This window comes from Mytilus edulis, chromosome 4 (assembly GCF_963676685.1).
Source record: "Mytilus edulis chromosome 4, xbMytEdul2.2, whole genome shotgun sequence".
In the NCBI taxonomy this organism is placed as follows: domain Eukaryota; kingdom Metazoa; phylum Mollusca; class Bivalvia; order Mytilida; family Mytilidae; genus Mytilus; species Mytilus edulis.
The window spans coordinates 43,336,962-43,356,545 of NC_092347.1; the positions used below are offsets into that span (position 1 = coordinate 43,336,962).

Here is a 19,584-nt window from a genome sequence, read left to right on the forward strand (position 1 = left end):
GATTGTAAGGTGAGTTTGTCTGTCTGATAGCTGTCATATGACCTTTACATAATTTTCATAGCTCATTGTCCAATGTTGAAAATTCATGGTTTTGTCAGTTTGATAGATACTTAAAGCAAAAGGTCATTCATTATATGTGGTGTAAAGTATGACTGTAAGGTGTGCATTTACTAAATTTTATCATCGGTATAAAGACATCATTCGTAAATATAGCTCAACATGCAGACTTCTAATACGTTCAGGTATTTCACATCCAATTTTTTATGGTAATATTCTTTATAAAGCACAAAGGTGTCAGTATTCACCTCAGAAACTTACAAAACCTTTGAATAGACTTATTAAGAAGGGATATAATTACGATACTGTTGTCAAGTCATTAAAGATTGCATATTTTGGCGTTAATATTGAGTCACTGATAAGGTCTTTGCATCGAAACTAAACACATTTATTCTAAAAACAGTTGTTGGCATGACACGGGTTATGTTCTTCTCATATATGTTATGATGGTATGATACTAAACCCCTAACGGGAAGGATTGTGCCTGATGTTCATATGATGAAATCATAATCTTTCAGTCAGTTTAATTTAAGTCTGGAGCTGGCATGTCAGTTAACTGCTAGTAGTCTGTTGTTATTTATGTATTATTGTCATTTTGTTTATTTTCTTTGGTTACATTTTCTGACATCAGACTCGGATTTCTCTTGAACTGAATTTTAATGTGCGTATTGTTATGCGTTTACTTTACTACATTGGTAAGAGGTATAGGGGGAGGGTTGAGATCTCACAAACATGTTTAACCCCGCCGCATTTTTGCGCCTGTCCCAAGTCAGGAGCCTCTGGCCTTTGTTAGTCTTGTATTATTTTAATTTTAGTTTCTTGTGTACAATTTGGAAATTGGTATGGCGTTCATTATCACTGGACTAGTATATATTTGTTTAGGGGCCAGCTGAAGGACGCCTCCGGGTGCGGGAATTTCTCGCTACATTGAAGACCTGTTGGTGACCCTCTGCTGTTGTTTTTTATTTGGTCGGGTTGTTGTCTCTTTGACACATTCCCCATTTCCATTCTCAATTTTATGTCTGTCTTGCAGGATTCATATGACCTTGACTTCATTTAATGGTTCATTGGTCGATGTTAATTTCATATACGGTTTGGCTCCGGAAGGTGGCCTATGTCATTTGAAAATTGGTCTCTTTGTCTCAATGGCAACCATATCTCATCTAATTTTTATAGTCCAACTTTTGTTTTGTTTCATAAAAAAAGAATGGCCAAGGTAGATACATATGTATTTTGTTTAAGAAGGGATTAATCGTACTATGTCAAAAACACTCTGATTCAAACAAAAAATCTCCGGCGAAACAGAGACATCATCATGATCAAGATGATATTTTTTTATTGACAAGATGTTTGTTACTTTTGGAAGACGTTTATTTCAACAAACAATGGGCATTCCTATGGAAACGAATGGTACACTTCTTCCTGCTGACTTGTTCCATTAATTATGACACATTCACAGACTTCATATGGGAGGTTCTCAACAAGTATAAATAGTAGCTAGCATTATCATTTAGCTTCACGTTCCGCTATGGACAATGTCCTCTAACTAAAAAATGTAGTTTGGTGCCGATTAGGTGACCATGTTAAACGCATCTATTCCATCGATTTCTAAATAAAGAATACTGCAGATATAGATATTTATATAAAGTCTGTCTTATATAACTTGACTTGCATCTAGAAATTATCGAAAAGGGTCAACCTAGAACAAATCTTTACGACAAACGGAAGACTTCAGCTTCACAATTGTGAACTTTTATTAGTACGTATTGCAACTTTCAAGTAAATATACAATTTTGCGCCTGTTCCAAGTCAGGAGCCTCTGGCCTTTATTAGTCTTGTATGATTTTTAATTTTAGTTTCTTGTGTATAATTCGTAGTTTAGTATGACGTCCATTATCACTGAACTAGTATACATATTTTGGTGACATCCCATTAGTCCGACAACCATTATTCCGACAGCCCATTACTCCGACAGCCCACTATTCCGACAGCCCATTACTCCGACAGCACATTATTTCGACAGCTCATAATTTCCCAATGCAACTGTCTTGTGTGTATGGGTAAATTTTCTCTAAAAAAGACCTACTCCGCTCTCTTTACTATTTGTGGTTGTCCATTTTGATTCCAATTATTCTTTTCATGTGGGATATTTGTCTCAGTATATTATATAACTATACAAATCCTTGAATTATCTAATTGTAATCAAAAACTTAGTAAATTATTTGTTTTGGTTAAATATACATATTGGAATCATCTATTAAAAATTTCAAACAATAAACACTGACAAAGGCAAACTTGACACTTATTTCATTTAAAGATTGTTTTCAAAAAGAAAAATATTTATTGCGAACCCTATGATAGTTTTCCATAGATTCACCTGCAAGTTACCTGTCGATTTAAACTTTTTAAGTTCTATTGTCCCATCTTACAAATACAACAGGTATTGTTCTCTGTATAGTTTATTTACCAGGACCTTTAAATTTCTTCTAGGAGAAATATATCACTCATTGATTAATTTACCTGACCAAAAAATCATCTGTTTTTTTATTGAAATACTTCTGACTTCTATAAACTCACATAAACTGTATGCAATATTGTATTTATTCAATATATCATTAATATATTTTCAATCTGTTCAATATAAAATCTGACTTAATAATAAAAAGTTTATTTTAGACACATTTTTTTAGTATTTTCCAATGAATTTGCATGGGTTTTTTTTGGTTAATTTATAGACTATGTTTATGAAGACCTTAATTTAAAAATAATAATATTCAAATTTTTATTTATCAAACACACAAAAATATTTATTGAATATTTGATCAGAAATCAACTTTTAATTTTTAAATCATTATTAATATTGAACACATTAAAAACGAGTTTTTGGTATTGAATAAATACAACACCACATGCAGTTTTGTGAGTCCTTTCTTAGTATTGGTATAAGTATTTTTTCATCATTGACAGTTCAATTTTTTGTTCAGGTATATTAATCAATGAGTGATATATTTCTCCTAGAAGAAATTTAAAGGTCCTGGTGAATAAACTATACAGAGAACAATACCTTTTGTATTTGTTCAATGGGACAATAGAACTGCCAAAAGTTTAAATGGACAGGTAACTTGCAGGTGAATCTATGGAAAACTATCATAGGATTCGCTATAAATATCATTGATTTTAAAAAAGGCAGTTCATATGTTAATTATCAAATCGGTGCTTATCCATTACATTAGGAATTAAAAATGCCAGATTCTCAACAAATCGTATTGTACAGTTGATAAAGTTGATGATGAGCGTCATTTTTAATCGCATGCTCACTTTATAATATTTGAGGGATGAACTCAGCATATTTCTAGCACTTGTCAGAACTTTAAAAAGTTAAATAAACATGATGAATCTTCGAAATTTGTTTTGGTGTTAACACAAGAAAACTTTACCATCATGGGGAAAAAATCTTATTATATTGTTAGGTCTTTTGAATTATGAAGCACATGTCTTGATACTGACTGTTATTTGTTATTAATGTGTTAGTTGTTTTTTTCTATTTTGTTTTGGCTCCGATTCTGACTGAGGCTTAAGCTGCTATAAAGATAATCATATCATACTAGTATTGTAATGTCTTAATAATGACCGAATCATTATACCGCCACTTCTAAAAGTTCTCCGGTCATTCAATATTTTACAAAATTTTTCCAACAACACTTTACATACTTTAAACTACGGTCTGAATGCCCGAGATTTCGCGGGTGTGTTCTAGTAAAATTTAATATGAGCAGTTTTAGAACCTCAAGTTTATTCTGATCAACACTGATGTCTGTCAGTCCGGCTGAGACTACTTATAACAGTAGTATATAGTAGTCTGAGCAGTGTCAGTGCTGTTATTTAACGGCTGTAGAGAAGATATCATAAAGATTTTGACTCGGTTAAAAGGGAGACATCCTGTTCTCCAGGATAAAATGTCTTAATTTTCACTGGTTGTTCCTTTTTAAATACTTTTAAATATTTGCTGTTAAATTAACGCATCATTATATACTTAGCTGAGCGCGAAGCGGAAATCACGTTTACGTCCCCGATATTGTTCCCGATCTTACACGTCATCACCTGAATGTTTACTTTCTGCCACATGTTGTCTTTAGTCCACTAGGAATTATTGCGTTATTTAAAGGATTTATGAAGTTTGTGACCTTAGGACAATAATGTAACTTTAGAAATTTATAAGATATATCAAACTGAAAGACTTTCATACTGTGATATGGACGATCAAGACCTGTATGAAAGTTTACCACCAGCTAGCACCAGCGTGGATCATATGGTGGCCGGTGCTGCCGCTGGTATTCTAGAGCACAGTGTTATGTATCCGGTGGATTGTGTAAAGGTGTGGATTAGTTGTTTGCTTGTATTTATTTACAGGATGATGATAATTTTCAGAAATGAGCAAATCTCTCATTTATTTTCATATCTATGTCAGTAGGACGCTTTAACCTTGTAAAACGTGATTATTATGTTGTAAGGTATTTTGAATTACCTTAAAGTTTTTTCACACCAAAAAAATAATTTAAATATGAAATAACTGATAGCCTTATTTATCATAAACTTGTGAATGTTGTTAAATAACTGAAAAGTAATTAGGTTTACTCAGTTGGGTTAAGTAACAATAAGGGAAGTAACTCAAATGAGGTTAAGATATAGGAGATACAATGATAACATTTTACTTGAGAATGTTTATTTCTATTAGCTCACTTATTCTATAATTTGACTCTTTTCATTTATATTAAAGGTCAAGCATTCATCATTGGGAGTGGATTTAAGAGTTACTTGCAGTCTGCATGACAAACCAGACTGAATCCAAAGTTTTTATTTCAGAGGGTTGTAAAAGGGGGTGGTGATGGGGGTCCTGGAAAAGACATACAAAAAGCTAATTTCTTAAATCAAATGTTTATTACCTAATCACAGGGTCCATTTAGGCATATCAATTACAAACAAATAAAGCATTATAGACAAAAACATATATAGATGTTTAGAAATAATAATGTATTTCGAATTAAAAATATAACTTTAAATTTTTTTCATTGCCATTCTCATAAAACACAGCAAATAATGAATTAATTGCAAGTAAATGATGTAAAATAACAAATGTAAATATTGCATGTATTAATTCACTGCTTGCATTTTCCACTCTTCAGAAATGTTGTAAAAAATCAACCATTAATCACTGGGACTGTGTTATTCATTTAAATACAGATGTACATGTACAAACTCCCATTATAACAAATTTTGCATATACAAATAATATCAATAGGGCTCCCACTACTCACTGGAAAATCAATGGGAGAATTGACTTCTTCTTTTGGAAAAAATAAGGAGAACTAGTAAGATCTAAAACATAAGTGCTAGTTCACTTTGGTTCTAATTTTTGGTTTTCAATGACATACTGTATATATCTTGATATTGGTATCCTGTTTATTTATTCTTTTTTAAATTGGCCAAGAGAATATCCTTTATACTGTATCAGTTTAATAACATTGTACATTTGTGCATGATGTATGTCTACAATTGTCAGATATAGAAGAGTTCTCTATAAGTAGTGGTCCTAGGATTTGACCACCACATTTTGGGAAAATAGGCAAAAAAAAGATTCTGAGAACTCTGTTAAACATGCAGCTCATAATTATAATTTTCAACTGACAGCTACATGTACACAATTATAATTTTCATCCGACAGGCAGTAAAATGCAGGAAATTTCAATCAATGAAAACTATTCCAGTTTATGTGACTTACAAGGCTTAAATTAAAATATTGATTGTTTGCCCTTTACCGACCGACCCTATAAATTCGTTGCGCCTGAAAATCTTTTATTTGTATTTACCAGCAAGATTTTATTTTATTTTATTTTTTCGTTCCTACCAAAAATCTTATATTTGTATTTCCCGCTCAAAACTATTTTATCCGGAATTCTCGGGTTTTATCTTCAACGTATAAGGTCCAGTCCGTTTGGTATCACCTGAGCGTCTGACATGAACACTTGCATTTGAAGTTTCAAAGCATTTGTTTGAAATCGATGTTTAGCATGTGAACGCTTCTCTGTACCTTTATACTTAAAGAGCAGGGTTCATTTTCAAAAAAGTTTGTTTGATACAAAATTATCAACGTGTGTACAAAATAATTTGTAACGGACGTTGTATTCTATGTAGGGATGGCCTTTTGTGATCCGCAGATCAGGATGATTATGTTAAGAGGGTAGTAAAGGGGGGGGTACGGAACAAGGAAACACGTGAAATAAAAATCGCAAAAACGTAGCACGAAAAATAAAAATCGGGAAAAACGAAGCACGAGAAATAAAATCGTAAATATTAAGAAAAAAAGTACCAGAAGTTATTACACAGCTGTTCTTGGAGATCATGTAGACATCGTTAGTGGACATCAAGACCTTGTGGTCACCTTTTAGCGTATGTTACTTGCATCTGATTTGAAAAAAATATTATTATGATGGACTTAATTACATGTATAGCATACATATACAATAGAAAGTAGAATGGTAAAAATATACATCAATTTCTATTATATTACACAAGTTTAAAAAGGCACTATAACTCACTGAGTTTGAGTTACTTCCAATTCACTTTTTAATCAAATGCGGAGCAATGCAAGAACGAGAAAATAAGAGCACCGACACGAAACACGGAAAATAAATAAGGGGAAATACGAAGCACACACATCGAACCAAACACGAGAAAACGAGAAATAAAACACCAAATCACGAAAACACGTAAAATGAAAAGGCCGAAAACGTTGCACGAAAAATAACCCTTTACCACCCTCTGTTAACGATGCCGCTATATTATTTATATCTGACATGAATCAAAAGTGACAAAACCCTGTAAAGTGGAGAATATCTGGCAGTAAAATCGCCAAGTTGTCCATACAGATCATTTATGAATGCGATGTAAAATACGTGACAATTGTCAGAGTTTTTTATACGACCGCAAATTTTGAAAAAATTTTCGTCGTATATTGCTATCACGTTGGCGTCGGCGTCGTCGTCGTCGTCCGGCGTCCGAATACTTTTAGTTTTCGCACTCTAACTTTAGTAAAAGTGAATGGAAATCTATGAAATTTTAACACAAGGTTTATGACCACAAAAGGAAGGTTGGTATTGATTTTGGGAGTTTTGGTCCCAACATTTTAGGAATTAGGGGCCAAAAAGGGCCCAAATAAGCATTTTCTTGGTTTTCGCACTATAACTTTAGTTTAAGTTAATAGAAATCTATGAAATTTTGACACAAGGTTTATGACCACAAAAGAACGGTTGGGATTGATTTTGGGAGTTTTGGTCTCAACAGTTTAGGAATTAGGGGCCAAAAAAGGGCCCAAATAAGCATTATTCTTGGTTTTCGCACAATAACATTAGTTTAAGTAAATAGAAATCAATGAAATTTAAACACAATGTTAATGACTACAAAAGGAAGGTTGGTATTGATTTTGGGAGTTTAGGTCCCAACAGTTTAGGAATTAGGGGCCAAAAAGGGACCCAAATAAGCATTTTTCTTGGTTTTCGCACCATAACGTTAGTATAAGTAAATAGAAATCTATGAAATTTAAACACAAGGTTTATGACCATAAAAGAAAGGTTGGGTTTGATTTTGGGAGTTTTGGTCCCAACATAATAAGGGGCCCAAAGGGTCCAAAATTAAACTTTTGTTTGATTTCATCAAAATTGAATAATTGGGGTTCTTTGATATGCTGAATCTAACTGTCATGACTGTGTATGTAGATTCTTAACTTTTGGTCCCGTTTTCAAATTGGTCTACATTAAGGTCCAAAGGGTCCAAAATTAAACTTAGTTTGATTTTGACAAAAAATGAATCAGTTAGTTTCTTTGATATGCTGAATCTAAAAATGTACTTAGATTCTTGATTATTGGCCCAGTTTTCAAGTTGGTCCAAATCGGGGTCCAAAATTAAACTTTGTTTGATTTCATCAAAAATTGAATAAATGGGGTTCTTTGATATACCAAATCTAACTGTGTATGTAGATTCTTCATTTTTGGTCCTGTTTTCAAATTGGTCTACACTAAAGTCCAAAGGGTCCAAAATTAAACTTAGTCTGATTTTAACAAAAATTGAAATCTTGAAGTTCTTTGATATGCTGAATTCAAAAATGTACTTAGATTTTTTATTATGGGCCCAGTTTTCAAGTTGGTCCAAATCAGGATCTAAAATAATTATATTAAGTATTGTGCAATAGCAAGTCTTTTCAATTGCACAGTATTGCGCAATGGCAAGAAATATCTAATTGCACAATATTGTGAAATATCAAAAAAAAAATTAATTAGAGTTATCTTTCTTTGTCCAGAATAGTAAGCAAGAAATATCTAATTGCAAAATATTGTGCAATAGCAAGATTTTTTTTTAATTGGAGTTATCTTTCTTTGTCCAGAATCAACTTAAATCTTTGTTATATACAATATACAATGTATATTCACTTTTTACTACCAACTGATAAATTAAAATAATCTTTACCATTCAGTGATAACAAGCAGTTTTTTTACATCTTAATATTTTATGATGTATTTAAATGAGTAGTTATTGTTGCAAACTCCATTAGAAATTTTGATTGAGATTAGTTTTGGAATAAGGGAAAGGGGGATGTGATTAAAAAAATTGGGTTCAATTTTTCTCATTTGAAATTTCATAAATAAAAAAGAAAATTTCTTCAAACATTTTTTTGAGAGGATTAATATTCAACAGCATAGTGAATTGCTCTAAGAGAAACAAAAATTTTAAGTTCATTAGAACACATTCATTCTGTGTCAGAAACCTATGCTGTGTCAACTATTTAATCACAATCCAAATTTAGAGCTGAATCCAGCTTGAATGTTGTGTCCATACTTGCCCTAACCGTTCAGGGTTCAACCTCTGCGGTCGTATAAAGCTACGCCCTGCGGAGCATCTGGTTAAAGTCTTGTAGCATTTTTATTGGAAACAAAGGCACACACGATGTTTTTAACACTCTAAGGACTTTTTCTACTAGTAATGTATGTCTGCCCGGACATATCTTATCAGTACAAAGTTATCTTTTACAGAAAATCTTAAGGTAAGCATACAAGGTACGTATTACAGAATAAAAGTGCAAGTTTAAACTGATTTCCAAACTCTTCAAAGTTCCAGGCATATGAACGTGTTGAAGATATGCGGCACAGCTCTATTTTTTTTATATTTGAAAACAAAATAGTAGTGCATATGAATTAGCTTCACATTCTACGTGATATTTTTTTTAAACTAATAGTCCCAGAAAACTTATTTGCAAAAACAAAACGGACACAAATAACATTTTGCAGAGTTTGTATCTATAAAATAAAATATTATTCCTACCTGCCTACCCATGACAAATAATATACCGAGCCAAGTTATTTTTTTGGGGAAAAAAATAAAATATTTTACCTACCTACCTACCCTGTTTCAAAACATAGGGTCGGAAAAGGGCAAACAAACAATATTTTAATTTAGGCCCAATGTATAAACATTGTACATGATATTGTACAATTAAGGTTTCTTTCAAAATGTTTTATCTAAATTCCATGTTGTACTAGACATGCCAGAGAAGTAAATATTGATAAACACTATATATATACTGCATGTTTTAATTTTCGTTCATAAAATTTGTAAATGTGTATTAAAAGTATCAAAATTTTAGAACTGTGGACTACATGTGGCTATAAACTATAGATAGTAAATGAAAATTCAGAAATCAATGTGCTAATTTTAATTTGAGTTAATGCATTTTTCATGACTAACTACAAATGTATATTTATTTAATTTATTTTTCGCTAGTAAATAAATACCCATTATTTACTAATAAGAGAAAAGTTGTTGTTATTGAGTCAGTTATATTATTACAATTAACATGAACACCTTGTACTCAAAATAGATAAAAACTTTGAAGTGTACATGCATTTATTTGTTGAAACGCCGTGCTTTTTGTTGAATCAATTTCACACACACACCATGCACACTATTTGTGGATTTTGACAAATTATGTATTTATCCATTTTTTTTGCTGACATAATGACAAATTACCTTTACCATTTTTCAACTTGTACAAATGAATCAATTTATTACAACTATCCTACATACAAGATGACATGTGTTTGGTTAAATGTACATGTGTTAAGTACATTTATTCTTAATTATAAATCTACATGTACATTTTGTACATCACTTTACAATGGATCAAATAGAAAGAAGAAGGTATGCATTTTGGCAGATTTGACCCTCCCGATGTTCACCTTAAAGTTATATAATGTATTCACTGACATACTTTGATTGGGATTGATTTATCTAGGATGATGACACACAGGATATTCTCAAGATTATATTTATAGAAAGAAAAACGAAGGTTAAATTTTAGGAACATTTCAGTTTAAATAAACACAGTACTCAAGAGTTTTCCAACATATTTGGTTAGTCATGGAGTTGGTTATTTATCACAGAAAACAGTTATATTTTGAATATCCTTGTCTGCTAATTTTTTACAAGTACTTTTCCACGTAAATGAATTAGTGTAATTTCTAATTTCTTTTTACATTTATGAATACTGTACTTGAAAAAAATATTTATTAAAGCAATGTTTACATATGCACAGAATGATAAAGTCAATAATTAATTCTACAACTTAAATGTAGAGGGAAATTTTATAAACATTTTATGGCCAAATAGTACAGAAGAAAATGCCTGTACCAAGTCAGGAATATGACAGTTGTTATCCTTTCGTTTGATGTGTTTGAGCTTTTGATTTTGCCTTTTGACTTTCCATTTTTAATTCTCCTTGGAGTTCAGTATTTTTGTAATTTTACTTTTTTCTTTGAATAGAATAAAATCATATTTAAAGCAGTCTTTTGGGAGAGCAAATTTTGTAGATCTATGGATTTAGGACAAGTATACACAGGAAATCAATCATGTAACAATATTTATCATGAACAAGTTTCAAAATTGAAAAAAAACTTGTTATAGGTTTTTAAAGAATCAGTTTTTAAACAATATTTAAGGAAAACATTAAAATTTCCAAAATTTCATTTTCTAAGACAATATAACACTACAAAATACTCTTGATAGATATTATTCATAAAGTTTATCATTAGAAATAAGAAGAACAAACTTTAAAGAGATTGTAAACTTCAACATTGTTTATTTAAGGTCATTGTAAAGTGGCTGAAATTTGATTAGAATAGCTTGAAACAGTGTTGTCTTGCTTTGTCTCAATAAGTATTTCTAAGATTTGTACACCTGTTCAAGTAGGAGATATTAAACCAATATCCAACCTTCCTTTAATACAAGGACTCAAGTATATTCATGATGTTTCAAATTTTTACACATTGTTAGGTTCCATGTGGATAAGTTTCCTTTTGATTGTGTTGATATCTTGATCAGTTGTTCCAGTGGATTGCAAAATTCATTTTTAAAAACTAGTCAAATTTTTGTCTCACTACATCTCAAGTATGCTATCACTAATTCATATGAATTTTTGTGAACATATCACAACTATATGAACTAATGAAAGTACTAATCTATAATTTCAAAGAAAATCAGCACTGGTGATAAAATAAGGAGATGTGGTATGATTACCAATGAGACAACTATCTGTCAGTGACCTATTGATGTAAATATAAGCACATATATATAGATCCCAGTACTGCCTGCAACATGAGCAAAACCTTGGTCATGTTTCACTAGATTGAAATCAATTTAACATCACAAACATATCATGCAGGAAAACTGCTGATACATAGTAATGATAGAGCATGTAAAATTCAACGAAAGGGAATGAATAGAGGACTTATCAATAGCTACATGGTTCATTTGTTTAAGATATATTTTTTGTTGTTGTAGACTCGAATGCAGTGCCTCATACCAGATCCTAAAGCTGACTACAGAAGTATCGCTGATGCCTTTTATAAGATTGTAAAATATGAGGGAGTACGCAACACTGTGCGAGGTGTAAGTGCTGTCATAGGTGGTGCTGGACCTGCTCATGCAATGTACTTTGCATGCTATGAAAAAATGAAGAAAATAATTTCGGGTGGTCACCAAGGAAACCATTTTGCTCATGGTAAGAAACATATTTTTACTGATACATGCAGTTGTATTTTGTAAAAAATACTATTCCATCAGAAATTGAAGATCAATTACATGTAGAATAATTAGCTTCAATTTAAATTTCTTAACCATATGGCATATAGTTTTACTACTCTGAAACAAGAAAAAACGTATTTGTTTGGTCACTATTCATTTGTAATTGTACATGTACCTCACTTGGCATCCTCATGTATCACTGCATTTTAACTGTACAGTTGTGCATGAAAGCAAAGAGTTCCAAAAGTTTAACATCCTTGACATCTTTTGCAATTAGGTTGCTAAAAGGGGAGTTGTCATTTAAGTAGAGAAGTGGTCGATCAATAATCTTGTCTTTAAACTACAAGCAAATCCTCTACTTTAATGATCATGTGACATATTAAGCTCATAGGGCTAAAGAAAAGAAATATATGAAGAAAATTACAATGATGCATGTTCACATTGCAATGTATAAATGAGGTAAAAGATCTTTTTTGATACATTTCTAGATACATTCCAATTGAGCTAGAGTTACTTCCCTTTTATTACCATTTTGAGGTCTATTTGTTACAGTGTACAAATTCCTTAATAAATAAGCCAAATTCAACCTGTTGCATGCTGACTGCAAGGTTAAATAATTGTTTTCTTAACATTGGCAATTTCCTTTATCCTTACTTGATTCATCACTACAATCTAGAAAGGACCTCTTATCAGATTTGGGTGAACTGCATGTTTAAATTTGGTTAGTCAAATAACAAAATCTACCATATACCCCTTCCAAAAATGGCAGCAAATAGAAATAACCAAAACTTAAATTAAGTCATTTGGAAACCCATCTATTTTCTACAGCTTATTTTGTGATAAGAAAGAACTAATGTTTAAGTTGAGCACTGCAGACTCTCTAGATGATAATCTGTGACAAGTTATATATTTAATACTAAGTTGGCATATATTATATTATATAAATCACTCTTAGTTTTTATATGGTATTAATCATTATTATAAGATTTTCAGGTAAAGATCACATGTCCATGACAAGAATCATATTGTGATGCTGATTTAATCAAGAACCAACTGACAATGTGCTGCTATTCAAACAGGATTGATTATTTTGTTTTTGAGTCAAAAGATAATTAATTATTGTTTCACATTTTTATTGAGATTTTTCATTTTCATAGAAGATGTAAAAGATAATTCAAGATTGGTTTGCATTAATCCCTAAATGTAAATTTTTGTCAAAAGAAAATGTGTGTTGAACACATCACTGATTATTGGATATCAAGGATGAAATATTAAAACATTTCATTTACACAATGATGAATGGATAAATATGTGATGATTGTGTCATGACAATAGATAAGATATATTTTATATAAAATAAGGGGGAAAAAAACCAAAAACATCCCCATGTATGACTTTTTCTCATGGTAGAGACAAACTCTTATAAATGAAAAAAATTCATAGGGAAGTATGAAATATTATATTTACATAGAATTCACTGTTTCAGGATCGAATGCATTCTGTGAAATATTTTCACATTTTTTGTCAAAAAGGGTTATTAATAATGACCTAAACAATTGATAGTCAACAGATTATGTAACTTATTTTTGATTAGGTGCTTAAACATTAAAATTAAACATACTCCATAAGATTCTGAAACAGATAATTTGGAATCAATGCACAAATAACCAGCAAATTCTGAAAGCAACAAGCGAACACAAATCTTATCACATTACACATCTGTTTATTTTTCAAAGGTAAGAATATGAGCATTAAATTCTATAAAATGTATCAATATTTGTAAAATGTTTTATATCTTATTTTAACAGGTACGGCAGGTTTGGTGTCAACATTATTACATGATATGGTGATGAATCCTGCCGAAGGTATTGGATACATTTTTAATATTAATATAAGTAGATGTGGTATGATTGCCAATGAGACAACTTTCCATAAGAGGCCAAATGACAGGTAGAAATTAACAACTATAGGTGACCGTACTGCCTTCAACAATAAGCAAGTTTATTTTTTATAATACAATTATTTCTGTATGTTTCATATGAAGTGAGTGACTTGATAAGGGTATTTTGATTGATAATAATAATTGTCAAGACTGAGATAACACACTGAACAAGTGAAGTGTTATATCATGAGATAGATTTAATTTGCATGTGATGATAAAAGAAATAATGATGTTTTGTAAATATTAAAAATCAGATAAGACCATTTGGAACTTTATGACATGTTTTATTTTATGAATTGGGCCTGATCAAAAGAACAGGATGTTAGATTAAGAATAGTAAACTAGGAAACAAATACGGTTTAAAATAGCTATGGGCAAATGTGCTTGATCACTAAGGGTTTTATGCCATGTATACGGGAACTAATAATATTTTTACCGTAGCAAACACAGTATAGAATTTTTATAATCTATACTGAAGGTCGGTGGTTCCCTTTCGATTCCTCCACCAATTATAATACTGCCACAAAATAAAACTATTTAAAAATAACAGGACTTCATCTTAATGCAATAGTGCTTTAAAAGTTCATCAGTGCTATCTCTATACCTGCTATCTATAAAGACATCAGATTTTTCTGATTCTCTTATACAGGTAGTCTCTAAGAAAAAATGTTAAGTTTTGAAACTTTGGCTTCTTATTTTCAGACATTTTTTTATCCCAAAAATATTGGAAATAATTTTGTGTGCCCTGGCTTAACTGAAGCCACTACTTCTGGTGCAACCAGTGATTTGATAATCAAAGGTGCTTTTCAATTATCAATGATTCATTTTCTTCCTAAAAAAATAGTGCGCAGCCCTTTATATATTCTAATGTATAGCTTCTAATGTCACTATTTCTCTCCATTTGCAGTGGTAAAACAGAGAATGCAGATGTTTGACAGTCCGTACAAATCATGTTCAAACTGTATCAAAGTTATTTACAAGGAAGAAGGTGTCATGGCTTTCTATAGAAGTTTTACGACACAGTTGACTATGAATATACCTTTTCAGTGTATACATTTTATGACATATGAAATAATGCAAGATATAATGAACAAAAATCGTGGCTACGATCCATCATCACATATGATCTCTGGTGCAATCGCTGGGGCAGCAGCTGCTGTTGCCACTATGCCTCTGGATGTATGCAAGACATTATTGAACACTCAGGAATGTTGTTCAAGGTCGCAAGTTTCTTACGTGAATGGGATGACTTCAGCATTTAGACTGGTTTATGAATATCAAGGGCTGCGAGGTTATTTCAAAGGTGTCCAGGCACGTGTGATATTTCAAATGCCGGCAACAGGCATTTCATGGTCTGTTTATGAACTGTTTAAGTATTTACTAACCCAAAGACAAAACATGGAAGATAAGTACCCTAGAGTGAATGGACTTACAGTTAAAGCTGTGGAGAGTAGCGAAGTATAACAAAGAAACCCTCAATCTGACTACCAACCGCCTCACAACAAAACCAACTTTTTCAACTGATTAGAAGAAGCTGCATGTGCTACATACATTGTTTTATTTTTATGTTTTTGTTTGTTTTGGTTTTCATGCATTTTTATGTTCATATTTATTTGTCATATCTCATTTCTGTCTATATCATTTATAATTGATAAGGTTAAAGTTAAGCAGTTATTGCCTCTTAAAGTTTTAAGTACACTGACCTATTTCTTTTTCTATTAATTACATTTTTTCATACTGCTGCTATAACCAATCTTCTAGTTGTATGTTGTAGAGACTTTCTATTTCTTTTATTTACAAAAACATTAATGATGGAAATCATTGATCAAACTTTCTTATAGTTTAATGATTCTGCATCATAAGAAAATTCATAATTTTTTGCAATGTTTATTTTATTGCAAAAATGCAGCATAATATATTTTGCAAACCAAAAAAAAAAAATATCATTTGAAATTTTTGTATCATTATTCATTTATTGCTAAACAGAATTTCCTAAAATTAAAATCAATTCTAACCCATTTGTATCCATTGTCAACGATGGTCAAGCAATAATTATTATACATAAACATTTCTGATTCTAAAGTATTCCTTAGAGAATTTAAAAATAAAATAAAAATCATTGGTCAGATTAAAACCTATTTAAGATAAATAAGTACATTTACATAAACCATTTTACCATCATAAAGTTGCAGGAATCCAAATCATCTTTTATCATTATCAGATATCTATTAATACCAGTTATAGTCCTTTATACAAGGGTCCTGTAATGGTATAGACTTCTTGGTGATGGTCACATTGATTTTTAATATTTAAATGACTTAAATATCTGAATTGTGTCAGATCAAAATTATCATACTACATGGCTTACTTTATCTGGTCTCAGCATTTTCTTCATTCATTATAATCATAATTAGATGATCTATCTTGTTTTTAATGAAACCCTGGAATGTTTACTTTTTAGATTATTCATGTCATTAGTATTTACTCTGAGTAGGTTTCTGTATAAATATGATTCTTGTTTTTAGGTTTCTTATTCATAGTAGCAACAATAAAGTAGGCACATGTGGATTCAGTTAAAATATTCTCGCTTGTGTCAATTAAAACACAGTGATTTGTGGTGATAACATTCAGATTTATGTCCTTGTCATAAAATAACTCTATTCACAGAGAGAAATTTCACCCAAAATCCCCAGCATTCAACAGCAACAGTGATATTTAACTGAATCACATTGTGATGTGCACTGTGTGAACTATGTCAACCGTTCATGCTTTTTACTTGTAATTGTGTCTTTCTTTTATGGTAGTCATCTTGTGATTCTATACATGTAGTGTTTCATTCCATTGAAATCATATCTATGCAATTTAAAATGGTTGATTTGTGTATTGATTATAATTTTCTATAGATTAACTAAATGGCTTGATGTTCTCACAATTCAAAACATTTCATAATTCATGATAGGAGGAGGTATAAAAAACTATTATTTAGTTTCTGTTGTCCTAAAAAAATGAATTCTTTTTAAAATCTTTCATAAAAATTAAGACTTTAATTAATGTATGGATGATATACACTATTCTGGTCATTTTAGTCTAGAATGTAATTTCTGATACTGTGAAAGTACTTTAATTCGTGGGTATCAATTTTCGTGGTTTGAGCAATATTAACATTTTCGTGGGTTTTTAAATTCGTGGATTTTAGTTTTCTTAAAAAAAAATTGAAAAATTAAACCTTTTAGAAACGAAGGTTACAAATTGTCTGGATTGAAGGAAATTGCAAAGTAAACATTGACCCGTGTAAATCGTAGTGACAACACTAATTAATTCAAGATAAAGTGTTCAATAGATTAAGGACCATCAAAGGTGTTAATTAGGCCATACACATGTCACCTAAAGAAATCAGTATCATAAACAAATGCTATAAACGTATTTATAAACGTATATATATCTTGAATGGTCAAATAATTCTGATCAAAATCAAGCCCAGCATGAAATTATTATTTCCCATATGTACGAGAACTATGAGGATATAAAATGAACACTTTATCATACTAGCAACATGTATCAATATTGAAATCTGACTTTCATCGAAAAAAAATATTTTTATGAGAATTAAAAGATCAAAAGTTGTACAGTTTAGGTTATTAAAGATTAAATGGGTATAATCCTGCATGCAGTTGTAGTTCTGTGACTGCTATTAAAGTATTCTCAGATTCGAGCTTATTCAATATACTAGTATATCATATCAGTAGTCAAACCTTCATGGGGATCTTTCCATGTCTTGATTTGGACAATGGTTGTTTTATTTCGTTGGACACTTAAATTCGTGGATAAAGTCATCCACGAAAACCACGAAAATTGGTACCCCACGAATAAAAGTACTTTCACAGTACTCTGCTGTCATTAAATATTGTTATGACATAACTGACATATTTGACAAAATAAAGGCAACTTTACATACAAAATTTCTTGGCAAAATTAAATAATAGCAATGATGAGAAAAGGTTTTACTCACATCAACAACTTTGTATAGGTAATCTTTTGTCAAAAAATCACACACAATTTGTTTGCGCTTTGTGTTTTCTTTTACATTGTTTTTACGAGTTGCAGTTGAAGACTCGAAATTATCAAAGCAAGCATGTTAGAAAAAAAATTAAATTAAAGGGAACAAATTTTGTTTATACATATCTTCTTCTTTTCATTCTCACTTTTTGCCATGCATCTTTTTATTTATAAAGATATGTTAAGACCATTTTTTTTGTGGAAGGATGTTGATAGATGTACATGAAGATTTAAGTAAACTGAAAGTACACGGTTTTCCCTCCTAATTGTATTCTCTATTTTAAGATTTTTTTTCAACATGTTCAAGAGAGCCAACTTGTCTGGTTTTCAAGAATTGATTTGAAAGGTTAAAATAGTTTTATCTTTAAAATAAGAGTAAATTCTAATATGTTTTTGGGTTCTATCATTAAATTAATATCTTTTGTGTTGATGAAGGGTTCTGCAGGTGTTTAGTTTTCAAAGATACAAATTAAAAAAAATTCTGAAAATTATATCTAAACTTGATAATGCTAATTAATTTCTAGTACATGTTCTACTAGGTTTTAAAAATATCAGAGTTTAAATGATTTACACTCTGATACAGTAATTGATGCAGATAAAACAGTTTCAATTGGGTCCAAACTGGGAGGAGGGAGAATGGGCTTTAAACATTTAAATAAAATTGAGAATGGAAATGGGGAACACTATCATTTTTTTTTTTAAAGCAAAAGTTTTTTTTGGTTGAGATATTCTTTTTATCTGTTATATATTTTGTGCTCGTTTATTTTCAATAAGAGGTTGGTTGTGTCAAATTGAGGAGATTTACACAACTTTTTTTTAAATATATTTATTATGATAATTTTGTATGTTTGAAACTGTGGTTTGAGTGTTACTAAGCTTAACTTCAGTTTGTGTGGGTCATTATGAATGCTACACATGTGTACATACTTTCTGTATGGGACATAAATATCGCTGTACATAATGTGTGAGTCATGTAAAGTGCTACACGTATTTGTAAATATTGTGTTTTGATTTTATGTGAGACATGAAAAATGTTTCACAATTGTAAATAGTCGTGAACAGTGAACCCAAAGTTGTGAGGTATTATTCAAAATACTACAGCTTGGGTTAATCTTGACTTCAATTTTTTTCCTTTCATATTACAACTTTTAAATTATTATTTTGTTAATTTATGAATATGTAGAAGACCTCAGATATACTGATGTATTATTTCTTGTTTAATTTATTGGTTGTTAATTTGAATAAATATAAAAGTTTATGTAAAATTTTCAGTGTGAATTTTCACTATATCAAAAATATATCTTAAAATTAAACAGGCATGAAGTTGGAAACATTCAAATATTTGATATGTTATAAAGAAAGTTTTGTGTTGAAAAATGAAATTTGTGCCTTTCTAAGGG

At 30.7% G+C, this 19,584-nt stretch overlaps 1 protein-coding gene across 2 annotated transcripts; it reads left to right on the forward strand.

The window, feature by feature from the left end:
• The first annotated feature begins 4,140 nt into the window (after nt 1-4,140).
• On the forward strand, nt 4,141-17,122 carry LOC139519716 (mitoferrin-1-like). Of its 2 annotated transcripts, XR_011663657.1 has the most exons (5): nt 4,149-4,432; nt 11,944-12,163; nt 13,995-14,051; nt 15,036-16,013; nt 16,115-17,122. XR_011663657.1 is itself a non-coding variant. In XM_071311944.1 (4 exons), exons 1-4 carry the CDS (start codon nt 4,310-4,312, stop codon nt 15,590-15,592), a joined length of 957 nt encoding a protein of 318 aa, XP_071168045.1. In that variant the 5' UTR covers nt 4,141-4,309; the 3' UTR covers nt 15,593-17,122. The 2 variants fall into 2 exon arrangements, 1 of the variants encoding a protein (XP_071168045.1); XM_071311944.1 differs by having other exon boundaries at nt 4,141-4,432; nt 15,036-17,122.
• Nucleotides 17,123-19,584: the final 2,462 nt, after the last annotated feature.